At 38.8% G+C, this 23,063-nt stretch overlaps 1 protein-coding gene across 5 annotated transcripts in view; it reads right to left on the reverse strand.

Annotated features, from left to right (window-relative positions):
• Positions 1 to 23,063, reverse strand: part of MARK3 (microtubule affinity regulating kinase 3) — a 65,448-nt gene that overhangs the window by 25,214 nt on the left and 17,171 nt on the right. For all 5 annotated transcript variants that reach the window (XM_082485993.1, XM_082485992.1, XM_082485990.1 and 2 more), the window contains exons 4-13: positions 20,361 to 20,414; positions 12,773 to 12,821; positions 12,225 to 12,290; positions 9,661 to 9,731; positions 4,137 to 4,193; positions 2,916 to 3,152; positions 2,704 to 2,823; positions 1,890 to 1,989; positions 1,521 to 1,633; positions 583 to 736 (exon numbers count right to left, since the gene is read on the reverse strand). In XM_082485993.1, the coding sequence (XP_082342119.1) occupies positions 583 to 736; positions 1,521 to 1,633; positions 1,890 to 1,989; positions 2,704 to 2,823; positions 2,916 to 3,152; positions 4,137 to 4,193; positions 9,661 to 9,731; positions 12,225 to 12,290; positions 12,773 to 12,821; positions 20,361 to 20,414 (1,021 nt within the window). The remainder of the gene's footprint in view (positions 1 to 582; positions 737 to 1,520; positions 1,634 to 1,889; positions 1,990 to 2,703; positions 2,824 to 2,915; positions 3,153 to 4,136; positions 4,194 to 9,660; positions 9,732 to 12,224; positions 12,291 to 12,772; positions 12,822 to 20,360; positions 20,415 to 23,063) is intronic.

The raw sequence follows: 23,063 nt of genomic DNA on the forward strand, positions 1-23,063 counted from the left end.
GCAGGAAGACGCTTAAGATACTTAGAAAACTCTAAGCTACTATCCTGCACACTCATTAAGCAGAAGAGTTTCAAGTTTGTCTGAGTCACTGATCTTTAGAAATTTAATTCCTGCAGGACAATCAAGTGACACTACCCTCAGGAAACAGGAAACAAGAAATATTGGCAAACTGACATTTCTACAAGTTTTAGACACAAGCTGACCTACTAGTGTCAAAAGAAAACAAAAGCTGAACAGACATACAAGAGCATGGGGGAGGAGTGCTGTGCTTTTCATGAAAAAGGGGGTTGCAACATTCTCTTCAATTTCTGTAACAAGACTTTCCCAGCAGTCAGGAATGCAAGGGATGACACAAGGCAGAATAAGAAAATTAAGTTGGTGTATTCAGCCTTCCTCTAGAAGCCATTTTTGAAGACTTTAGGACAAAACTAATTTAAAAAAAAAAAGTTATTCAGTAAATTATTTAACCACCATGCTGTGAGTTGTCATCCTCCTTACATTTGGGGGATGGAGACAAATTCAGAAACCAAACAGAACTGGAAGTCACTATGTTCTGCAACACTGAAAATGAGAATTGCTCACCGTGATCACTGTACCGCCGCTGTTTCTGGCTAGAAGATATGCTTCTCTGAACTTTGTGATGAGGAGATTGTCCAGTGCTATTATTAAGATCACTACTTGGCCTAACTTTGGCAAGTGAAAGATTGCTGCTGGAGCTTGAATCACTTGCATCCAACTACAATACAAATGACAATATTAAAACAAGGAGTTCAGACAAAACAAATTAAACATCCACTACATTATGGGAGCAGTAACAGGGAGGAAGAAGGAAGATGGCTCTGGTACATAGGAAATTTTGTGACAGTAAGGATGTTGCTTAGAGGCCCCAACTTCTCTTAGATTCTTGTGCAACTGCCTTAGGTGAAACTCAGCAGAATCTGCCGCTCCTCAAAGGACAATCAGATAAAGAAAATCCATCTCTACTTTCCGTTCTCTCTCCTCAGAGTTCTCTTAAGATTTTAACAGGAAGAGAGGATACATTTAGCAGAAGCCACCACACCAACTCCTCCAGCAGAGGAACCAAGAGCAGCTTGGTTCCAGATGCCGAGCCTTCTCAGCATCATACCGTAAGGTAATCTACAAGGCAGGAACTTTTTCAGGTTGATTGGTCCTGCTCCTTGGTCCTCTTAAAATATTTACAGCTGGCACATTCACACTTGAGCTCCTACACTAGACAGGACATTAACTGGCAGCCTTCAGAGGAGTAACTGTTGAGCAAGCAAGGTAGGTAGTTTTGGGGAGCCTAAAGACAAGAGTTTACTGACTCAGATCAGGGTGAGAAAAAACACAGATCATTTCAACAGTTGACACTGATGATTAGGATTATGTGATTTTAAGTGTAATGGACTTCTGTGCAGGAATGCAATGCCTCTAGTTACTGACTGTATTTTTGCTTCTAACTTTGCTAAGGCCGCTTTCCGATTCCTTTGTTTCTTTGCGTTTGTAAGAACAGTACTTACCTCTGATGATTTCCTTCCTAGCAGTAAGTATGTAGCTGTGATTTCATCATACTTCATTTTACTAAGGGATTCCTGAATTTCTTCTTGAGAATATCCCATTCCTACCATAATATCTAAAACCAAACAAACACTCTGTAAGCAACAGAAACACTCTGATGTTTAGGCTGACTGAGTATTTAAATTCAAGAGAAAAAATGGAACATTTAAAGAATTAAACAAAACAATTAAGTGTGAGAACATAAGCCTGATGAAATATCAATATTAGAAGATTAGTTATTTTTTCCAAATGGCAAATAAATACAGGGTGGTAGAGGAAAAAACTCCACCCACATGATGCAAACTATCATATTCTGAAAAATACTCAATTACCTATTCTTTTCTGGTCCGAGATGTCTAGTTCTGGTTCAACAAAAGGTTTAAGTTCATCCTCCTCATGCCCTGCATTGATCCACCTGTCCTTCATAATTTGCTATAAAAGAAAGGGTTTTGTTAGTACAATACACTGAGCAGCAGAGAAAATGAGTTGTTGAAAGAACAACCCCCTCCATCTACCAAACACTAAGGTCCTTTCTCTTTTTTTTTTTCCAGAACAGGCCCCAGCACCTAGTTAGTTTTGCTTTGCTCCAGTGAGGAGAATCAACTATGCACATCAAGCCAAGCCGCTTCCCAATCAGCTGTCTTCTAGCACATTAGCTGAAAGCTAAAAGCTCGTAACACAGACCAGGAGCAGTGTGACAACTCTGACAAGTCTAGTAGGTCCAGGCTCGACTACGGAAGCCAGTATTGTTTTGGCCTTTCTCCTCCATGATGGTACAAAATGCAACCACACGATAACCTAGCAGTCAATACTTCCAGTTCATGCTTGAAAATGGGGAAAATGTCCTAGTGAATCATCCATTAATGCAGGAATCCACAACATAACCATCAGGAAAAGCTATATGACATATGCAGCGTAGTCTCATGTTCGCTTTGAAAATAACTGTGAAGTCAAGTGTCTTGTAACCCCAGAAAAAAAAAAAATCTTAAAAAAAAAGTCACCTGCTTTACTCAACAATTCCCCCCTCCTGAACCCGCTCCAAATAAACTATTCAGGAATGGTACAAGAATAATAAGTTACAGCTCAAAAATGCAGTTTGCAAAATATAATTCTATCTTTCTGATGCACTTTTATTTGTGCCATTACCTCTAGAGTGCCTCTTTTTGTTGGGTTTAGCACCAGGAAACGTTTGAGGAGGTTTTCACAGTCTGTGGACATGTAGAAAGGAATCCTGTATTTTCCCCTTAGCACTCTTTCTCTAAGTTCCTTGGTTAACAGAAGAACAGACAGTAAGTTGTAAGCAGCAAATCACTTAAAACATTAGCTAAACACGCCCAACGTGTTCTACAAAAACACACCTTTAAGTTCTGTCCGTCGAAAGGAAGAGATCCACTCACAAGGGTATAAAGAATAACACCTAAACTCCAAACATCTACTTCAGGTCCATCATATTTTTTCCCTTGAAAGAGCTCTGGAGCAGCATATGGTGGGCTGCCACAAAAGGTGTCCAGTTTATTTCCGACTGTAAACTCATTGCTAAAACCAAAGTCAGCTATTTTAATGTTCATATCTGCATCTAGCAATAGATTTTCAGCCTGGAAGAGAAAGAATGGTTGGTAAGATGAACTTAAAATACTTGATTTGAAATGCTATTGTCTGTTTTTACTCAGTCTTAAAAGGCAAAGAGCTAAAATATCTGTTAACATCCCCTTCCTTGCAAGGTCTTTAGGCTTGCTTTAGTCTATCACTCATATATTCCCTATTTTAAAAATCTCTGTACAATGGCTTCAGACTACAGGAGCTGTCATGCTACCTGAAAACTGTGTTATTACCATCCATTTGTTTTCTCCACAGAAATGCATCCTGAGCATGGGGGATGGACTAAATGACCTTTAAAGGTCCCTTCCAACCCAAACTATTCTATGATTCTATTGTAACTTACATTTTTGATCTATTAAGATGAAAACAAGGTATAGTCTCACTATCCATACTTTACGTGCATTCTTACAAAAGCTTAGTAATACATAAAAACTTCAAACTTTTTTCAAGTGTGGTATTTTTTTTGTTGTTGTTGTTTGTTTGTTTTGTTTAGTTACAAAGTTATCATATGTTGAAAAAGTTACGTGGCAACACTATTAATTTAACAGGCACAGTTTAAAGAAGGGATATACCATTTCATGTCAAGCTACAAAGAAGCCATACCTCCATTTCATCATCACAATTGGTAAATCATTCTTTTCAAGACCAAAACTTGTCATACCTCTATGAAACTACCTTTTTTTTTTTTCAAAAGTTCTCTCAGCTAACACTGACTTGTATCAGGTTTGAATCTGACCACAGGGTGAGAGGTTATCTTTCAGCAGCCATTAGATTTCCATATTTAAAGTCTTACAAATCCTCTTCCTTCTATTTGAAATGGTTCTATACTGTAAACATTCCTCAAAACTTGCTATAACACATGCAAAATAAATAAATAAATCATAAAGTTTAATACAAATTAAATTTTATCATCACAATAAAGATCACAGCCAAAGGTACAGAAGCTGACACATAAACTTCACGCACTTTTTCCTACTCACCTTGAGATCTCTATGAACAATATGCTTTTGATGGCAATACTGCACTGCAGATACTATCTGGATAGAAAACAAGACCAATTATGTAAGTGACATATCAAAGAAACGGGAGTTTTAATCAAAAAGCTCAATGTTTATATTACTAAAGATGACATGTACTTATCCACCCAGAGCTACATAACCAACTACTACAGTGACCAGTGTATTTGGGGAAAAGTTGCTAAATAACTTAGGTGTTTGTTATTTGATCTCTCTGGTTTCTACTATACTTGAAAGAGGATTTTGTTTTTCCTGTGCGGCTAATTATAGACCAGTAGAAGCAATGACTTTCAGAAAGGTTACTGAAGTATTTCCATTCCAATGCTGTATACAGCTATAAAAGCTTTCCCTCTAGACTGAAGTTTTCCAGTCCCTCTCCAAAGGTGATTTTTCATACCGCAGCATGAAGAGAAAAGGGTAAGAAATGGGCTTAGCTACTGGAGAAACTACTTGGGAAACGGCTTGTTTGTCAAAACTTGTGCAGTGAGAAGCAACTCTGCATCTGACAGAGGTCTGCTGTCTAAGCGCATATGGGTTATTGTATTTTGTATACTGTAGAAGAGTAGCAAGCTCAACGGAAAAAACTCTCTGTGTCTCTGAAGTGTAATGGAATAATTTCTTCCATCATAATTTCCAAATATTATTAAGTTTTTCCTGCTTTATATAGCAAACTAAGCTATTTATACAGTATAGTGTCCTAGTACATTGCTTTAGCGTCATAAGCATTGCTGCAGTACTCTACATGTATGGAAAAGCTGGATAGAGTCTTACTGTTACATGATCACAAATGCGATCAAATACATTTTATTGTCATGCATACGTGGTCGGAATTGAGACAGACGTTATGACTTCTTAAAATAAGTCGAACTGGATGTAAAAATAATATACTGTAATAACTACACTTAAATAAATGTATTTCTATTCTTTGTTCAAGATTAAGAAGATTCCAACACGGAAAGATGAGGTATCATTACTGTTACAAAAAATAACTCTTGATCAGACCACCCAGCTTAGCATAAGGATCCTCCTGTACTGGTAAGAAGCAATGGTTCTCTCACCCACTATTTAGAGTAGGTGAAAGTAAGGTTCTTGGTAGGTCGAAGAACTGACCTACCAGTCAATTTTGCATTCGAAACTTCAGCACCAATGTTATGATCTTTGTACCCCTGTATTATTGAATCACTCACGTGCAAACTGCCACCTTAGAAACCAAGCAGTCCAAGAAAAGTTGAAATATTTCCAATCCCTACACTTTCCTTCTGTTTTCGCTTGTTCCTTTATATATTGGCTCCCTATTTCAGACTCTGAGTTCAGCTTTTTACAGTTACTGAAACTGCCAAAGCTCTCCCACGCCATCACTTGTACCATCCTTTTGGTTTTCCTTCCTTTCCTCTCCGCTACCATTACTTTAGCGCCAGTAACAAGCTCAGTCTGCAGCAGCTTCCAAGGCTGACAGCATGACAAACACCTCAAGCTTTATTCAGGACTGCAGAGACACAGCACTATACTATTCGCTCCTGAACTGCTTTTACTCTATGTAAGAGCGGAAGGTCTAGCAGGTGATCAATCAGTAGTTTCCTTTGGAGACGCTTTTGAACTACTCTGCATTGCAACTGGATAGCACAGAGACTGCAGAAGTGAGTCCAATCAAAACGGAAGGGAAATAACGCAATGTGTATGACATTAATAACTGAAGAACAGCGGTCAAAACTGAATGAAAAATAGCACAAGGCATGGCTGCACTGGACTGGAGTCTCCTGTCTTCCACCCTCCACCGCTGTTTCCATTGACAGCCCCTTCACCCCCAACCTACTTGAGCGTGAGAAATGTGCTGACACTCAGCAGGTGGGGAGAAGAGGGGAAGAAACACCAGACCTTTTTGCTAGAGGTAACAATTGGAGCATTGAAATACATTTCTTGGGAGGGATTTAAAAAATCTGTGTAATCATAGGTTTTAAAGAACAAGTTAGAACAAGTTATCTCTAGACAGACAAACCATCCTTCATAAGGATTAAATGACAAAAGGATAGATAAATGACTTCTGAAGGTCCCTTGCACACTGCCATGAGTATTTCGTTTAACTGGAACATACAAGTAAGATGTATTTTGTGGATTTTTTCATTTTCCAAGATCTTTCCTAACATCTACCAGCATTAAAAATTCTAAATAACTTCTGCAGGGAAACAGTGGGAAGACTGAAGGAGGCCAGATCTAATCAGCTGCAGGAAAGGAAGAGAGGAAAGTAATAGACATGGATTTTGGGAGATCCCCTGCCCTGAATTTTGGCTTCCCATTTTTGCATTAATTCTTATCCAAATAGGTACGCTTTTCTATGGAAAAAGGATTGCAAGATCGAACCAGAACTGCTTGGAAGCCTGTAATAGGGAAAGAAAAACAAGGTGAAGTTAAGAATGCAAAACGTTCTGGATTTCAATTTCTCACATATGGCTACAAAAAAGGAGTACAATAGGGAAAATACATGACTGCATTTTTAGTGTTTGCACCCTCTCCTGGGTTCCTTGTCAAAGGTGGAGTAATGCGATCACTGTCTTTTACATTCCTTTTTCCTGCTAAAAACCTTAGGTATGCATAACAAAACAGACAATTTTTTTTTTTTAACAAGCAGAGAGGGGAGAATTACCAAATTCTGCTCTGTGCCTGCTAGAGAGGAAGTGCCGCCTCAAATAAAACACAAGTGTTCGATGCAGAAATCACATCTACTGAAAGAAGAAACATGATCTGAATACAAGATATAATACAACTTATTGTAAGAACTAAGCTGAATACCACGGCACAACTGTTTCTTCAGTTTAAAGAGTCATCGTCTGTTAAACCAGTTAGGGAATTTAAAAAAAAATAAATCCCTATTTTGTCATAAGTCCCTATCTAACGTAAGAACAGCTGCACTGAATCAGATAAAAGGTCTACGGAAAGCATTCTCCCTCCAACAATGGCTAAAAGCTATATGAAGCTATTTTGGGACTACAGTAAGGTGAAATGAATAGTTTTATGACCTGTAAACCCAGCAAGATCTCGTTTCCTTTGACACTGTCCCACAGTCAGAGTGCTAGTGTCCAAAAAACGCCAAGCTCTGATCAAAGTTTCCTGACTCCTGTCCTGCACACATGCTCTTCTCTCTAGCAAAGTGCAATACACTCATGCTGTAGTTTCTCTCCTCAGGTTATAAACTTAGGTTCTCTCTTTTTTCCTCAGGCGCTCATGCTTTTGAAGCTCTCAAGAGCCTTCTATCTTTGAGATCAAGGTCCTCTAAAATTGTTAAGCTTGGTAGCTGGGAAGTCAGCTGTTGAGAGAGGACAGAGCACAGCTGCCTGTGCCAGGAGACACGACTTATAAGAAGAAACTGAAAACATACTTCTGTATATTTCAGTGGATTCAAGTAAGGCCATCTATATATCTGAATATATATATATTCACGCCAAGAATCTGAAGTACATAAAATCAGCTCTTGATGGGTCAAATACCCCGCTCAGCAGGCAACTATCTTTTAAATTCCTTCCCTTCACATTTGTTTTTGAAAAATGAAGTTACACATATCCTGTACTATTCGCATTTTCCCACAGAATTAAGCACTAAGTGTACCTGTAAAACATGTTTGACCTGTTTCCACAAGATTTCACTTAAAGGGGAGTTGAATGGTTTAAAAAAAAAAAAAAGGTAATTGTTGAACAAATGTGCAATTTCAATGGAATTGCTGCAAGATCTTTTTGCGCACAACTCCTGATAAAAGAAACTGAGGACAAAGAGCAGACAACCACACCGGTAGAAGTTTTCAACATTCACATCTGAGAGAGAACAGCAAATCCTCTCAAGTTATTCTGAAGCTCTTCAAGTGATATTACAAAAAGCAAGGCAACAGTCTGGGATTTAGAAGAGACGGCTCAAATCGGAACGCTTGCTCCACAACTCATCACATCCACTCCAACACAGCACAGAAACACACACCAGAAACCCTCAATCACAAAGGAAAGATCTCTACCTGCCGGAATATGAAAGGGAGGGAAGCAGCTTTAAAAAGACATGTAAGATTTTGTTGAAGAGGAAGAAAAATTTTCCTTACTATCAAGCTGTATAACTCCAGTAATCACTAATCTCTTCTGTGGATACGAAGTCTGCAGCTGCTTTTTTGTGTTGTTTTGTTTGTTTGGTTGGGTTTTTTTGCAAAAGATTAAAGAGGGTAAATACAAGATTTAAAAAGATGAGCGAAGATAAAGCAACAAGAATTTCACAGAAATGCTTTTGTTGCCTCCTTATGTTGGGTTAAATTAATTTCTATTTTTCTTTACTTTCGTTGCTACTTTTGATCTCATTGTTTATATTGCTTTCACAGTTCTTACTATTGGAGACAGAGGGAGCAGAACAGTTGTGGCACAGTTTCCTAGTTCCCAAATCCTTCCTTTCGGTCACACTACCCACTCTAGAGAAATGTAAAAGTTTTCTTCACAAGGCACTTTGTGAAAGTCATTAGTTAATTTCCTGTAAGTCTCACATATTATATCAAATTTCTCCAACTTTTCCATGGCTATGCTTAAGAAGCGAAGCTATCAGAGCCTCCCCTTCCAACAGTGAAACTGTCACGTTATTGCCACAATTCACCAGTTTAAAACCCCAACATACTGTTCAATAAAACATTCTTGTCCCTATTCATTATTTTAAAGTGTCATTAAGCTGTAGCATAATTTTAATATGTATTACTTTTCACAACATTTTCTAGGTTATCCAAGTGAACAGAGGTATGGAAATAAGGTATACATTTACAAATTTCTGCACAAGAGCAGAAAACAAAGTACAGCAGACCAGTCAGATCTGCAAATGAAACTCTAGATGCTACAAGAGCAGAGATTTGGATTTTAATTAGGTACGCAAAAATATCTGGTTATGTTCAATACCGCTTTACTGTAGAATGGAAATGCTTTTTACAGATCAATGAAATGCCAACATCTTTGCAGGGTTAGTTTATACATCATAAATAAAGCTAAACTAAGAAGCCTAGGAATTACTCTTCTGTGACTTTAGAACAACTATTAAGCTGCATCTTTTCATGTAAGTGGATGGATGTGAATGGATACCTGCCACACGCACTGCCTGCGTTTTGAAACTGGCCTGTTTGTAGTCTGTTACATTTGAATAACTTCCAAAAGGTTACAGACCAGCTGAACTAAGGATATACGAAATCAACCCAGAGGAAATGAATTTTGGAATGGAATACACTTGCAAATCAGGTAGTCACTATGTTCTGGCATTCCTGGACACCCTGGTACCCGGCACTAAGGAAATGAGCACCACTGAACGGACTACTAACCCCTTCAAAGTACTACTGTAACCCAAGCTTTTTCTGACCTGGGGCTACAAGTCCACAACATGCTTAACCCTGCTAGAAGTCTAATGCAGAAGACAGCCGTTTTACTCATTTCAGCATTAAAAACAAGGGGGTGCGGCAGGAGCAGATGTATAGGAATGTTATACGTACCTGTCTAAATTTAGCTCTTGCCTCCTTTTCCTTCATTCTTCCATGTGCAACCAGATAGTCAAACACTTCCCCTACAATTCAATGATGAGATACATTAATGCCAATTTCAGAATCTAGAGATTCCTCTCTAGCAGTTGCCCACAGCAACTTCACTGGAATGATTGTACTTCAAGTTTATGATTACAGGCTAGCTCAAGAGAACGAGGCACAACTACTATGCAATTTACTACATGGTCATCTTTATACAAGAAAACAGACTTAATGAATGACTGGATATAGACAAAAAAAACATTTCCTTCCAATTATTTATGATAGAAACTGAGCAGCATACTCTTGTTTTGTAAATAAAGATGACATGTACTTCAGGCTTCCTGATGAGGGTTTCTTTTGCCCCACAAAAAAAAAGCTTCATATATAAAAGAACACCCAATAATATTTGTAAATATTGTCATACCAGCACTAGAATTTTTCTTTGTGCATGTGTATGAAAGTGTTCTAACCAAAATCAGAAATCTCAGCTTTAACCTAGGCTTGGAAGAGGTACCTGCATGGAAGGTCACAATAACGAGCACAGCAGAACACACTGACATAATCCATTACACAACCATCAGATGTGTAAGATACACTGAGAAGGATTACTCTGGAACAAGCCCAATGTTGTATGGCTGTGGATAACTAAAGGAGACTACTAAAGCAGTACTAACTGTGTTTCATTTTTTTTTTATTCCCCGTTTAATCAATCCAGTCATTTTATAGCTCATCAATACAGACTATAATGTTTGAGCTTTCGATGCAGTCAACTGGCCCATGAAACATTGACATGTTTGTCACAGCATGGATTTTCTCTACTAAAAACCAATAGTCATGTACATAAGAACTCCTACAAACAGACTAGAACACAGTTTTAAAAATTCCTAGCTAATATGCAAAATTAATAAAAACTTTAGAAGTGGATCAAATATTCTCTACTAAGCAAGAAAATGCTGTTTTGTAGATAGCCACCTCACAAGGGAAGAGCTGAATAACTTCACATTTATTTTTGAAAAGGAGCAACTCCACCAAATTTGAATAAAAAACAGAGTCATACAGCATGAAAAGCAACAACCGAGCAATCTGAGGGTATGTCAGGGTTTTCTACAAAATAGTCTTCCCTCTGTATTGTGTTATTTCATACTCAACTCAGATAACTCTCCCAGCTGTTTCTTCAAAAACCTTGAAGGAACAAACCTGAACGCTTTTTCACAATTCAGGGAAAATGACACCAGAGAAAGAATTATCCCAAATTTATGCAAAGTGTTGCAGCTGTAGCAATAGTTTCTTTCATCTTGCAGCCACAGAGTTCATATGCATCATGCAGGAACAGTATCTTGATAAAAGAGGGGAAACGGATGCCTGCCACTGAGACTACCAGCCATTCCTGTCTCGTACAACAGGGCACGTGCAAAGGGTAGTGCTCACAGCCTTTTAGACCCGTACAGTATCTATCCCTCCATTACCCCAAGAAAAATCATCACTGCTTTAGAGAACCGCTGGCCCTTCTACCTCCTAGAAGCTAATCACTAGATGGCAATAGGACTTCACTTTTAAGTCCAGTACCATCAAACAGCACAGAGTTGCCTCCACAAACACCTGCACTAGTCAGTATTGTAGCGATATTTTACTAATTTTGTTTCTGTTTAAACAAATCTTGGCTGAGCATTTAGGAAGCTGCTAGAAGAAAACATAGGCAGGTAGGGAATCATTACCTGATTTACAGTAATTAGTTAAACTTCACCTAATCTAACATCAGAGTCAGAATTCAATGCTGATTTTCTCTGAGAAGAAGTCTTGGTATTTCCCTCCCAAAACTAAAGAAAAGCCTCAACTCTTTGAGATTCCCAGCTGCTGATGCTAAAGGGTCCCATTGACAAACTGAGTACTGTTATGTTTTAGCCAGCAAGGAGTAACTTAAGCCTCAACACCTTAACTCTAGCTCTGGTGAAAATATTTGACATTGCATGATGCATGCTTTCTCCCCTCCCTCTGCAATCAGGAATAAATGTTTCAGTTCCTCCTAAGATGGCATAAGGCTAAGTTTAACAACTCTTGACAGTAGATGGTCTGCAACAGATACATCAAATGCCATCTACATCTGAAAAACAGAAGTTGCAGTACTTGTGCTTTTGAAAGCAACAGTTAAAGAAAATGTTTCATTTGAACATGTTTTTACCAAATTATCCAAAATAGGACACCAGAGGTAGGGAGCCAAATATGATAAATTGAAAAGGCTGGCATTTGTTATGGACAGGAACAATCGATGGTCAAATAAAGATTCCCATTAAATTTGAGTTGTGAAAACAAAGCAAATGTTAAGCTGCAATAAGTTCAGGGGCTGGTTTTAGAAGTTTTAAGTAATTATGTTGCCCAAAGAAGTCCCAGAGAATATTAAAAGATTTTGCTTAAGATTTTACACTACCATGACATTAACATCTTCTGAAAAAGAAAGCAAAACTTGAAATACAACAAATGCTTTCTCCCATGTGGCAATTTGGTTACGTATGTCATCACAGCAGAGAGGTACTTACCCCCACTTGCATATTCCATTATTAAATAGAGAGTTTTTTCAGTTTCAATGACTTCAAATAGCTTCACTAGAAAAGAAAGCCATTTATTAATCAGTTAACTAGTTGCAGAAGTATTATGTTAAACCTACAGATAATTCTGTCAGAGAAAAAAAAACACCAAGCCCTATTTGCTTGCTGCTTCACAGTATCAGACTATTACTCTAAAGAAGCTTTTTCTGTCTAATGTTCTGTCTAATGGAAGATACTGGAACACATTTGGTCAACTCATACAGAACAACATTTTCTCAAGAAACAATACTTTGCTTCTGTTACATGGGAAAAAAATTATCAGTTAGCTGTGCAAATAAAAATGTGTGCAAAGGGGCCAAAATGTTGTGTTTTGTTTTTTTCTCAACACACAGGTCTGAAAAAGTATTTATTACCGCTACTTTACAGTGAACTGACACGCTAGTGCAGAATCATCTTTTAAACTCACACCACAACTATTTTAACAGTAAAAAAGCTAACATTTCTCCAGAGTTGGAAATTATATGAAAGAAACAAGGTACCTATATTTGGATGATTTAAGATCTTCATTATTCTTACTTCTCTAAAGAGCTGAAATAAACATAAAACATGAAATAAGTTAGTGAAACAGGTAACACCAACTCTTCCTAAAGCCAGATCATTTTGACATACTTATTTAAACACAAGGGCAAACATTACTATTAGCATTTCAATGACGTTCATGAAATAAGTACTTACTGGAGGGAAGAGTTAAGTGCCTGCTTCTAACACTCCTCCCAAAACAAACCACCCCTCAAAAACCTGAAAACTCCCACAGAGCACTCCAGATAGCTCATGAGAGAAGTGATCTTAGCTCTGTGGTTTGCAGACTTTTGGGGCTAGACAACCATTATGAGCCCACGCAGCTTCTTGCTGGCCAGTACATCTCACACAATTGTTCACCCTTACACAGAAAATACTGTTTCCAAAGTTTTGTGAACCCCCACCAGAACATCTTTTGAAGACCACTGCACTATGTTACTGGCATGAACTCATCACTCTGGTACTTCTTTAAAGCCAGGGAATTACTTTGCTAGAACAGGAACTCACAGATGAAAAAAAAATCAGCTGCTTATATTGCATTAAAAATGTGTTGTCCAACTACACCAGGAAGAAGCAAGTTTTAAGGAGAGATGGGGAGGCGAGGCTCCGCCTCGGTGCTTCAGAAGTGTTCCTGCAAGGCGACCGAGGCACAGTAGCATCTAGTCCGGGATTTGTCACTGCAGCTCCACTGACTCTCACTGCCAGACATCCAGCCTCCAAGCCTGCTCGGCCAGTACAACACGCTGGACGTACTTGCCAAAATTAATAGGGCAGAACACAAACAGTGTTTTCCTGGCCCAACGATGCCCAGCAGACAGAAGAAACACCATTACTTCAGGGGTACAGTCTCAAAGGGATCAGTCTGCTCCTGCCTTCTTCACCACCCACCTTCCTGCGCAACAGGATCATCCCACTCCCCTTTATGCAAGCATTGGTGTTAGCCCAGACTGACACACAAAGTCCAGGAATGAAAATCTCACAGAAAATCTCACAAAACACACAACTCCCCCCAAATAAAAGCACTCCATCTCTAAGTTTTCTGTTGCAGCTCCCTTAGCCACTGTAGCATATCTATTCTGGCAGGATGGGTGGTGAGGGAGTACAACTGCCCATTTCAAGCTGCAGCATCAAGTTAGATCAATGGTGCTGCATCCAGAGACCACATACTGATTGCAAGGATCTTGTTCCTGGCCCTGATACCGATAACCACAGTGAAGGTCTTGCTTGAGTAGTTATTTCCAAAGAGTTCAATTTTGCCAGTCACACAGAGTAAACTCTGTCATCCTGCAACTGGACAATAATATGGGAACAGCATTTAATAAAACAAAAATGAAAGCAAAGTCTATTACTGATCAGCTGTTAATTATTCTCACCACTGAAAACCCTCTTCTGCAAAAGACAGTTAAAAGATGCACATAAACCCGTGACTGTAATACTAAAAAAGCATGTGTTGTTACTGCAATATAAAACATTGCTTCTAATGAAGCTGGTTAATAGCAGATGAAGTAAAAAGTAGTCCCACTTCTCCCAGAAAAGATCCAAGATTAAAAAAAATATTACAAAAGAACTTGAAGTGCAAATACTATTGTATTCAGAAAATCCAAAGAATTATCTTTTTAGGCAGCACACTATATGGCAGTCAAGTGCGTAGCTGTTCTCTCTCTGCAGCTCCCCCCATGCCAGCCCAAGACTCCAGAGGGTTGACATTCTTAAGCCTCGATTTTTCCTAACAGCATGCTTCAAAAGGCAGGAGTAATCAAGAGGTTTTATTATATACCTAACACCAGCTTCTACAGGAATAGCAGTAATGTAACAGATCATATTGAACTTAATGTAAAGAAACTGAAGCAGAACAAAAGTCCACAGCTCTAAAGGAATGCAGACATGGGAGAAAAAGAGTTTTGTAAATAAGAGATAACAGCATTGTTATTAACAGTAAGGAAGCAAAAAGTGCTGCTGCAAGATTTGCCTCAGGTCAGATTTCAGATAAAGTGAAGACATTTAATATGTCTACACACATTACTAACGACTCAAAAATCTGTAGGTGTACTTACTCAATAAAAGCCAGAAAAAAAAAGTGAAACATAGGAAACAAATAGAAAACTACCAAAGAGTTAACAGAACAAAATCCTTGTGCCTTCATGTCTTTTAATAAAAGAAAATGCAGGGGGTGGGATTAAAATAAATAAATAGATAGAAAGGAAAAATCACAATTTGGAGACCAGTTGTTCTAACCATTCTCTGGTTTCTGATGTTTCTGTAAAGGCTTTTATTTGAGGAGCAGTCCTCATTGCACTGCCCAACAGACCTTCTCCCCCACACTACAGCCACGGCTGTGAATGGCACACTACCTGAACACAGAATAAAACCAAACAGTTCTCCAAATGCTTTTAATTATCTTATTATCATTATCCAGGTCTATGCCTGACACTTTGCTATATGACAAGCTGCTTAAATGCCATCAGGATTGATCGATCAAGTAAATTTTTGGTGACACAAAACAGTTTCAAAAACTACACCTGCATGTTTTCTTTTTCACCCAGAGAGGTAAGTAAATTGCCTTTTCTATTTTTTTTCCCAAAACTATGTTATTTCTGAAGCTTTTTTATATATAATTAGACAAGGTAGACTACTTCACTATCTCTCTCTGATCATCAGAAATTTAAGAGCAGTTGAATCCATAGCTATTTTTTTTTCTTATTTTTCATTCAATTCAGCTGAACTGGAGCATAATATATTCTGAATACTCCGATAAAACTTTTAATCACAGTTTATAAAACTGAAAGCCTCTAGTCAGCTCTTAAAGGTCTGAAGACAGTTTGCTTAAATCGCTCTCAATTGATTGTTGGTATCTTCCACTCCCAATACTCTGATAAAGCCTATTGGATCAGACTCTCACCAAGGGCCAACTCCACTGCTGCACAGATGAAGACCTTGGCTGTTATTCAGCCGTTAGTCTATTTAGCATCACCTTACCCACCTGAAGAAAAGAGATACGTTCATAGGATTAAGTATGGGAATACAGGCAGTCATAATTGGTGCCACCGAACAGGAACAGTTAACCAAGGGTAATACAGAATAAGACAGTAAAAATGAGGCTAAAATTCAAAATATTATCATGAAAATAAACATATTTGTTACTCTTTTTTCTTTTTTTTTTTTTTTTAAACGAAGTATGCTGACTTGGCTGGAGCTACCTACTTCCTCCATGGTACACTGTACGCTTTGATGCTCTAATGTGATAAAGTCAGGCTCATACAACATTTTGGGCTGCTCTAAATATAACATTGGTCCACAAGACGACTACTCTGCATTACTAACCCAAATGAAGCATGTCAAAAAGTGGCTTCTACATATGAGCCATTTGAAGTGGGTGACTAGAAATAAGCTTTTTAAAAGAAAGACTATTTTTGTCTCAGAGGAAATTAAAAATAAAAATACTTGTGAACAGAATACAACCACCACCAAATTCTTTATTATAATTTTAGTTAGATAAACGCACTTCAGACTGTGCTCCCCTAGTCAGTCTAAATGTTATGTGTGGCATTTTGACACAGATAGCAACTTCCACAGGGATATCTGCAAATGCCTGACATTGTATTACATATTATAGTCTATTTCTGATAGAGGAATACAATGTAGAACATCATACAACTTTCACACAGTGTACTGAAAAAAGGTTTCCCATATTTAATTCCCCCAAAACATTATGTGCATCAGCTTCTAGCAAATTAAGTAGTACTTATCATCACACAGCAAAATTCATAGTAACCAGCCAGCTATGACACAAGCCCACACATCTGAGATTCTCTGCCACAGGAACACAGAAGAAGGTGTAACATCAGAAGATGTAATATGAAGGTTCTCAATACAGAAAATAATTTTCTTAGTTTTAGGAACTTTCTTGTCATAAGGAGACCAGAGGCAGACAATCAACTGAAAACAGTGCTTATCAGTTTAATTTCCAACACCAAGATGAAAAACTACTCCCAACTTATTGAACAGCTCATTTTCCATCTACAGGAGCTCTACAAATGTTTCTAGGCAAAGGCAAAGACAAACATCCTTAGTCTGCCAAACAAATGGCTTTTAACTTTGTTGTGGTCTGGTCTTTTGACTGTAAGCCATGTTAGATACAGAGAAAGAATTACATTTAATTAATGCTGCTAGCCAACAAACTGAGTAAAAAAAAACCTCAACAAACCAGCAATGGAAGCACACATACTGAGTAATAATCTTGAATCGATTTTACTTGATTATGCTGACATATCAGAAGCAACAAGGGAGTGGGGGGAAAGAAAAACTCATCTTTTAAGCCAAGTCTTTTTGAACACACTGAAAGACAGATTAGAAGTGTTCTTGCATTAGCTATTGTAAGAGTTTTGATAACAAATGACTTTAGAAGTACTGAAAAAGTTTGCTAAAAAGCAAGTCAGTACACTTGTCGGATGCAGAGCGTATCCTGGACTCCTTCCCCCCAAAGGAGGGAGCTTTTCACAAGACACTGTCCCAAGCCTGCTCAAGCTTTACCTGTGTATTAGGCTCCTCTGGATAACTGCTCACTGAAATATGCCCTACGTATAATGAGGAGCCTCAAGCAGGAAGCCTTTACACAATGCAAGTTTCCCTCAAACAAACCACAACTTGAAAACAGTAAAAATACCTGCTATAAACAGAAGAGCCTGGGCACTTTAAATTCTCATCCTTTGCTTGTAGTTTCTAAAATACTGATTCACCCATGGTCAGAAAGGACATGGTCCATGTTAAAATTGCTGTTTAAGAACTCTAAAAAGCTTTAACACAAAAATGGCCCAAACAAGTGGCAAAACATCTGCACATAATGAACAAAAATATTTGGCTGAGGAGCCAAGTTCTAAAAAAAGGAAAACAAGAAGTGATTAAGTGCTATTACATGGGCTTGGTAAAAAAAACCTTGCATATAATGGCATTGCTAATTCAAAAGCAAAAAAAAAACAAACAATTTTTTTTTTCTTTGGTCTAGGAGGAAGTAAACTACTACATCAGCACTTGTTTCCAGCGAGACCAATATTCACTGGAACCGGCTACACAAGTACATTTGCGGAGAACAGTGATTATGACTAACACCACCAGCATGGGAAAAAAGCTCTAAGAATTCCCTTTTCTTTCAAAGCAGGGAAGTACCGCTTACAGCTTCCTCTTCGCTAAGCAAGAGTAGCAGAGTAGTAATTAGGTCCTAAAACAACAGTTAGGAGTAGCTGAGCCTGTGGCTACCACAGACTTCCTCAGCAGCAGGCGAGAAACCCGACTCTCCTGAAGAGCTGTGCTGCTGAATATTGAGCTGTCAGGACTGCAGCCGCCCGGAGTTTACCATGAGGGCATACCAAGAATTACTGCTCCAGAAAGCAAAGCGAGTCCTTAACAAGGTTAACTTCCTTCTGGCAGCCGAAGTATCGGTGTGGAAGACTTAATACAAAGAAATCAGAACCGGCAGCCTTAATCACCATTTGTTTCGCCACCTAAGGATGACGAGGGTATGCAGCTACACCGCAGCTGAGACACTGTACACCACACCCTCTTCTCGGCACGGCACGGCCCTCCCCACCATACCTCAAATATTTTATCGCTCTCTCCAGAAGTGCAAGATCAGAAGCCCTTCCATCTCAGCCTTCCCTGCCTCTACAGGTCGCGTGCGCGGTTGGCTTCAAATGCACCGAGGCTATGGCACTGCTGGCAGTGCTGGGGGAAAAGGGGCTAGGGCTTGCAAAAAAAGCCTCCAGCAAGCAAAATCGTTAAGTAAGGCATTGTGCATTCACTCTACTTGCTATGACAAGCAGGAATTCAATTTTAAGAAAATTACTTTCAATTTTTGAACTGAGAACACAGAGAGCTTGCTAAGTTTCTTCTGTGCTCATATAACAAAGGAACTTAGAGAGGAGAGCACATCAGCGATCTTTCTCCCCAAATTTGGTCTGATTCCTACCTTGCTATTTTGTACTATTCTTCTGTAGTGGTAGACAAGATCAAATTACAAATCACACCTTATAATCGAATTTTGTAGGTTGTAAATAAAACCAAAATCACAACAGAGACACGAGCGGACAGCGAGCAGGCGGAAACCCAGGAGCCAAAGGGCCAACAAGCACACTTCCAGCGTGTGTCCCTGCCAGCTGAACACCTGTGACTTGTAAAAGGTTTGCCTTGTACCTGAATACGAGCTCAAGCTAGCATTACGGCCCAATCTCAAGATAACACCATTTGAAGGATTTAGATTTTACATTTTTGTCTGAAAACACGGCCTCTCTACTTTTCTCTGCCCATTTTTCCCATGCCCTGACCCCTCCCCTTCATATCACAGTATTTGTTTCTCTTCCAAGTGCTTCAAGCATTTAACATTTTTTTCAGGTATTCAAAGTTGCACAGATCTGCCACACAAATCAACTTTATCTAATCCATCGTATAACCTAATTTGCATTTCATTTCCTCCCTGCTTACTCAGAAATTACTGACAACCTCAGGGATTAAGCTGAAAAAAATCCTGAGAAAGCTGGAACCACATTATCTACTTTTACCCAGTCTACAAAGCCAGTAGGAAGTTGCTACCTGCTCAGACGACGGAGCCTTTCTTCTACAGGTTATTCTTTGCCTCTCAACCAAACTGTACAATGGAAGAACTTGTGTATTTTTCCAATTTACTTTTGCACCATTAATTTTGATAAAAACATCTAGTCACACAATCTTTATAGTATTTGTATAAAATCCAAACAGGTATATCCTCCAGTTTACTCTGGTTATGCCAATTTATTTTGTTTGCAGGTAAGTTCTGGGTATTCTCACATTCAAACTGAAATACTGCAAGGAGCTTTTTTATCAAAGTACTCAAAAGTAAATAAAGCGCCTTTGACAGCAGCACTTAAAAGGACAGAGTTAGAAAAGTCCTGGGTAAAAGTGACATTTAAATGTACTTCCTGCAGGCACTCCAAAGGAGACTGGCTTGCTTGATAAAAGAGTAGGATTTATCACTACTTACTAAAATAGATAAGGCAATACAACTGTAACAGCACATTAAACATTTGAGGCTAGAAGGAAGAAACCAGAATAACCATGCTCCAATTTCTTCCATAAAACCACAGCACCTTTTCTGCTGCAAACTACGTGAATGGCACAGATGCTGCTTGGCCTCCAGTCCAGAGGCAGTATTTTCAAGGCCAGTTTAAGAGGACAGAACACAGGCTTTGCATTTCTAAGTTTAACAAAGTGACCAGTACGAAGGAGACACGGGGGCATGACACCAAACCACGAACGTCCTCTCTGCAGAGTTCGCTATGCTTGGCGGACAAAGGAAGTGGCTAACACCACTGTTTTCTCAGTTTACAGCTCTGTACAAGTCCATCTTGAACAACTGCAGTGCTGTCAAAAATATCTGTTACAAAACTAGTTATTAAATACAGTAGTCAGATGTGCGCAAGGTATGCAATGCTTCAGATTCTCCAGCACAGGCATTCGGGGTTAAAGGAAGGAGGTGGTGAAACAAAACGAGTTACAATACAGTTGAAAGATTAAACCTACCTTTTGTAGACTAGTTGGGTTCAGCTGTGTTTTGTCAATTATTTTTATGGCAACCTAAAGGAAGAGTTCATAATCAGTATTTTCCATATGAACAATGCAGCGTTATTACAAGATGGTCAAATCCAGTAACAGAAATGGAAAACACGAAAATGACACAAAACCCACTCAAGTTTCTTCAGCAAATTATGTACTTGTATTTAAACTAAAAACATTTGGAATTAACGGCTAAAGTGTACTTTACTTCTGCAACAAACTGAACAGGAGAGTGGAAAAAACCCCAGTATTTTAAGAAAATTAAGACAAGAAGCTCACTTAGTCTTTTGCTTGACATTAAGACCATCACACTTATTACAGTGGAAGCTCCAACACCAGACAGTGCCCCAGAGAGCGCTGTGCCTACAGGTAATATTTACACAGTAGAACTACACAACGGATTACACAGTACTGGCTGGGCATTGGCAGTTTGTGAAGATGCTTCTAAAAGCAGAGATTTCAGAGCAAATTGAAAGTAATTCCACAGACATTTTGCAAGAACTACGTCCACCTTTAGAAATTCACTGAATATTTGTGTCAATTTGCTCCCTGATGATATGAAAAGAAGTATCACTTGGTGCATTAACAAAAACCCATTGGCTATAGTACAACAATTTGGGCAAGTTCATTCTTTTCCGGTTCTAATCTTTTCAGCAAATACTGCACAGAAACACTAAAGAACAAAACAAAAATTTCACAAAATAATCAAAAGAGAAATTAAGTACTATGATAACTAGTCAGAACCTGAAGATTTGAGGCAATGAATAGGCAACAGATGAGCTTCAGTGCAATGCAATTTGGATACAGGATGAGTTAGAACAGGAAACGGCAATCTTTCTAGAATTACATGCCAATTGGTATTTTTCCTTTCTAAATTAGAGACTCAACATACCAGAAGAAAATCTACAGAAGCCAAGGAGATGGTGCCTCTCAAAGAGGCAAGATGCTGCAACTCAGCTGATTATAATACCTCACTGGTGCAAAGTAAAGGCTTTCAATTCCCCTTGAATTTTTGGCTCAAACAGTAGATGTTGCTCCTTCCCGTGCCACAGCTCCCATTTCCCTGCATCACTTTGTGCTATCTTTGTCATCTCATTAACTTGGGGTTGGCAACATATGGAATAAAGAGTATCTTGAATCAAAGCAAATTTATATCCCTACATTCGAGTGCAAAAACACATGGATGGATTATCATGATGGAGAAGGTAAGAGGTGAACACAGTGTTCAACACTTGGGTGTATCACAGAATGATATGATGGATATGCTGTTTTCTGAAACTGAGACTCAAGATTTATTATGAGCCCTTCTAGATGCAAGATACGATGAGATGTCACCAAGAAGCCATCTAAGAATACTTCTGCTTTAAGGAGTATTTTCTTCTAAGGTATGCTACTGAAATTAAAGATCACTATTTCCCGAGGCAAAATTCCATTGCAAAACCTTGAGAAATCACTTCAAAAATACAAACAAGAGATAAACACATTAAGCAATAGGTATTTTTATATTAGCAGCTGTGTACGAAACCAAGAAAGATTTTTATCTCTACGCCTATTGAACTATTGTCATCAAGGTAACAAAGTTATTCACTTCCTGCAATCTCTTACAAATCCATTCTGAATGCAGAGCGACCACTGCCTTTGTCAACAGGAGATAATATTATCTGAAGGTCACCTGGTATCCCAAGACTACCCATGCCACAGAAGACAGCTGTTTGCTTGCGAACTGCATTCCACTCAGAAAACGTTGCATTTGTGTTCTGAGCTGTACCATTCTGGTCAATCTTTGGAAGACTTAAACTTGTTTCAGCCCACAAAATCTTATGGTATTGGGTTTCTACAAAGTGCAGCTCACCTCTCACACTGTGCATTGGTGCCAGATGACCAGAGACATCTCTAACTGGCAAACGAGTTGAGCCCTGGAGATACAGGGAATGTACACACCTCAGTTTTCTGAAAGGGAGACTCACAGGCCTGTTCAGTGCACTAATTATAGCCTTAAAGGCAGGATGAATTTAGAGAATTCCTATCCACGTGAACACAGAGTACAATGTGTTAACAACGCTGACTCGGAGAGCTTGAACCCATCATCAGAACAGGGAGTAATTTCAGGTGCCTTGATAAGGTCTCCAAATCACAGGCAAAGGGAGCCTGCCCTCAAGAATAGTTTTGACAAGCCTGAGAAAGAAAATCCTCCATTTAACTATGCGTGGTTAATAAAGCATTAAATTGCCTTCCAAACCAGAAACTTTGCCCTCTTTACACAAAATGAATCTGGAACGGTTTCAAGTATTGTGGTGCTATGGCCAATGTTGGAGGAATGCAAGTCTACCTACACTGTTACACTGCTGCATCAGCCATGATATTCTGTGTGAGATCGTTAGTAGAATTAAAATTAACTTTGCTTTCACCATTCACAATAACACAATCCAAAACATTCCTCCTACATGATGTGAATGAGGGAGGTAAAGCAATCATAAGTTGAGACACTGAGCAAACTGGCCAAACTGCTACCATTCAAAATGTCTTCTCCCTCTTAAATTTCACTTTTTCCAAGGGAAGAACAGAAAGAAGATGACAATAGGTTCCCTGGAGTCTGACTTGGATCCTGAAAGAATCCTGTCTCACTAGGAAACTTCAACTTCCTGGCTATTAACTGAACACATGCCTTGA

This window comes from Vanellus vanellus (assembly GCF_965231255.1).
Source record: "Vanellus vanellus genome assembly, chromosome: 6".
Lineage (NCBI taxonomy): Eukaryota > Metazoa > Chordata > Aves > Charadriiformes > Charadriidae > Vanellus > Vanellus vanellus.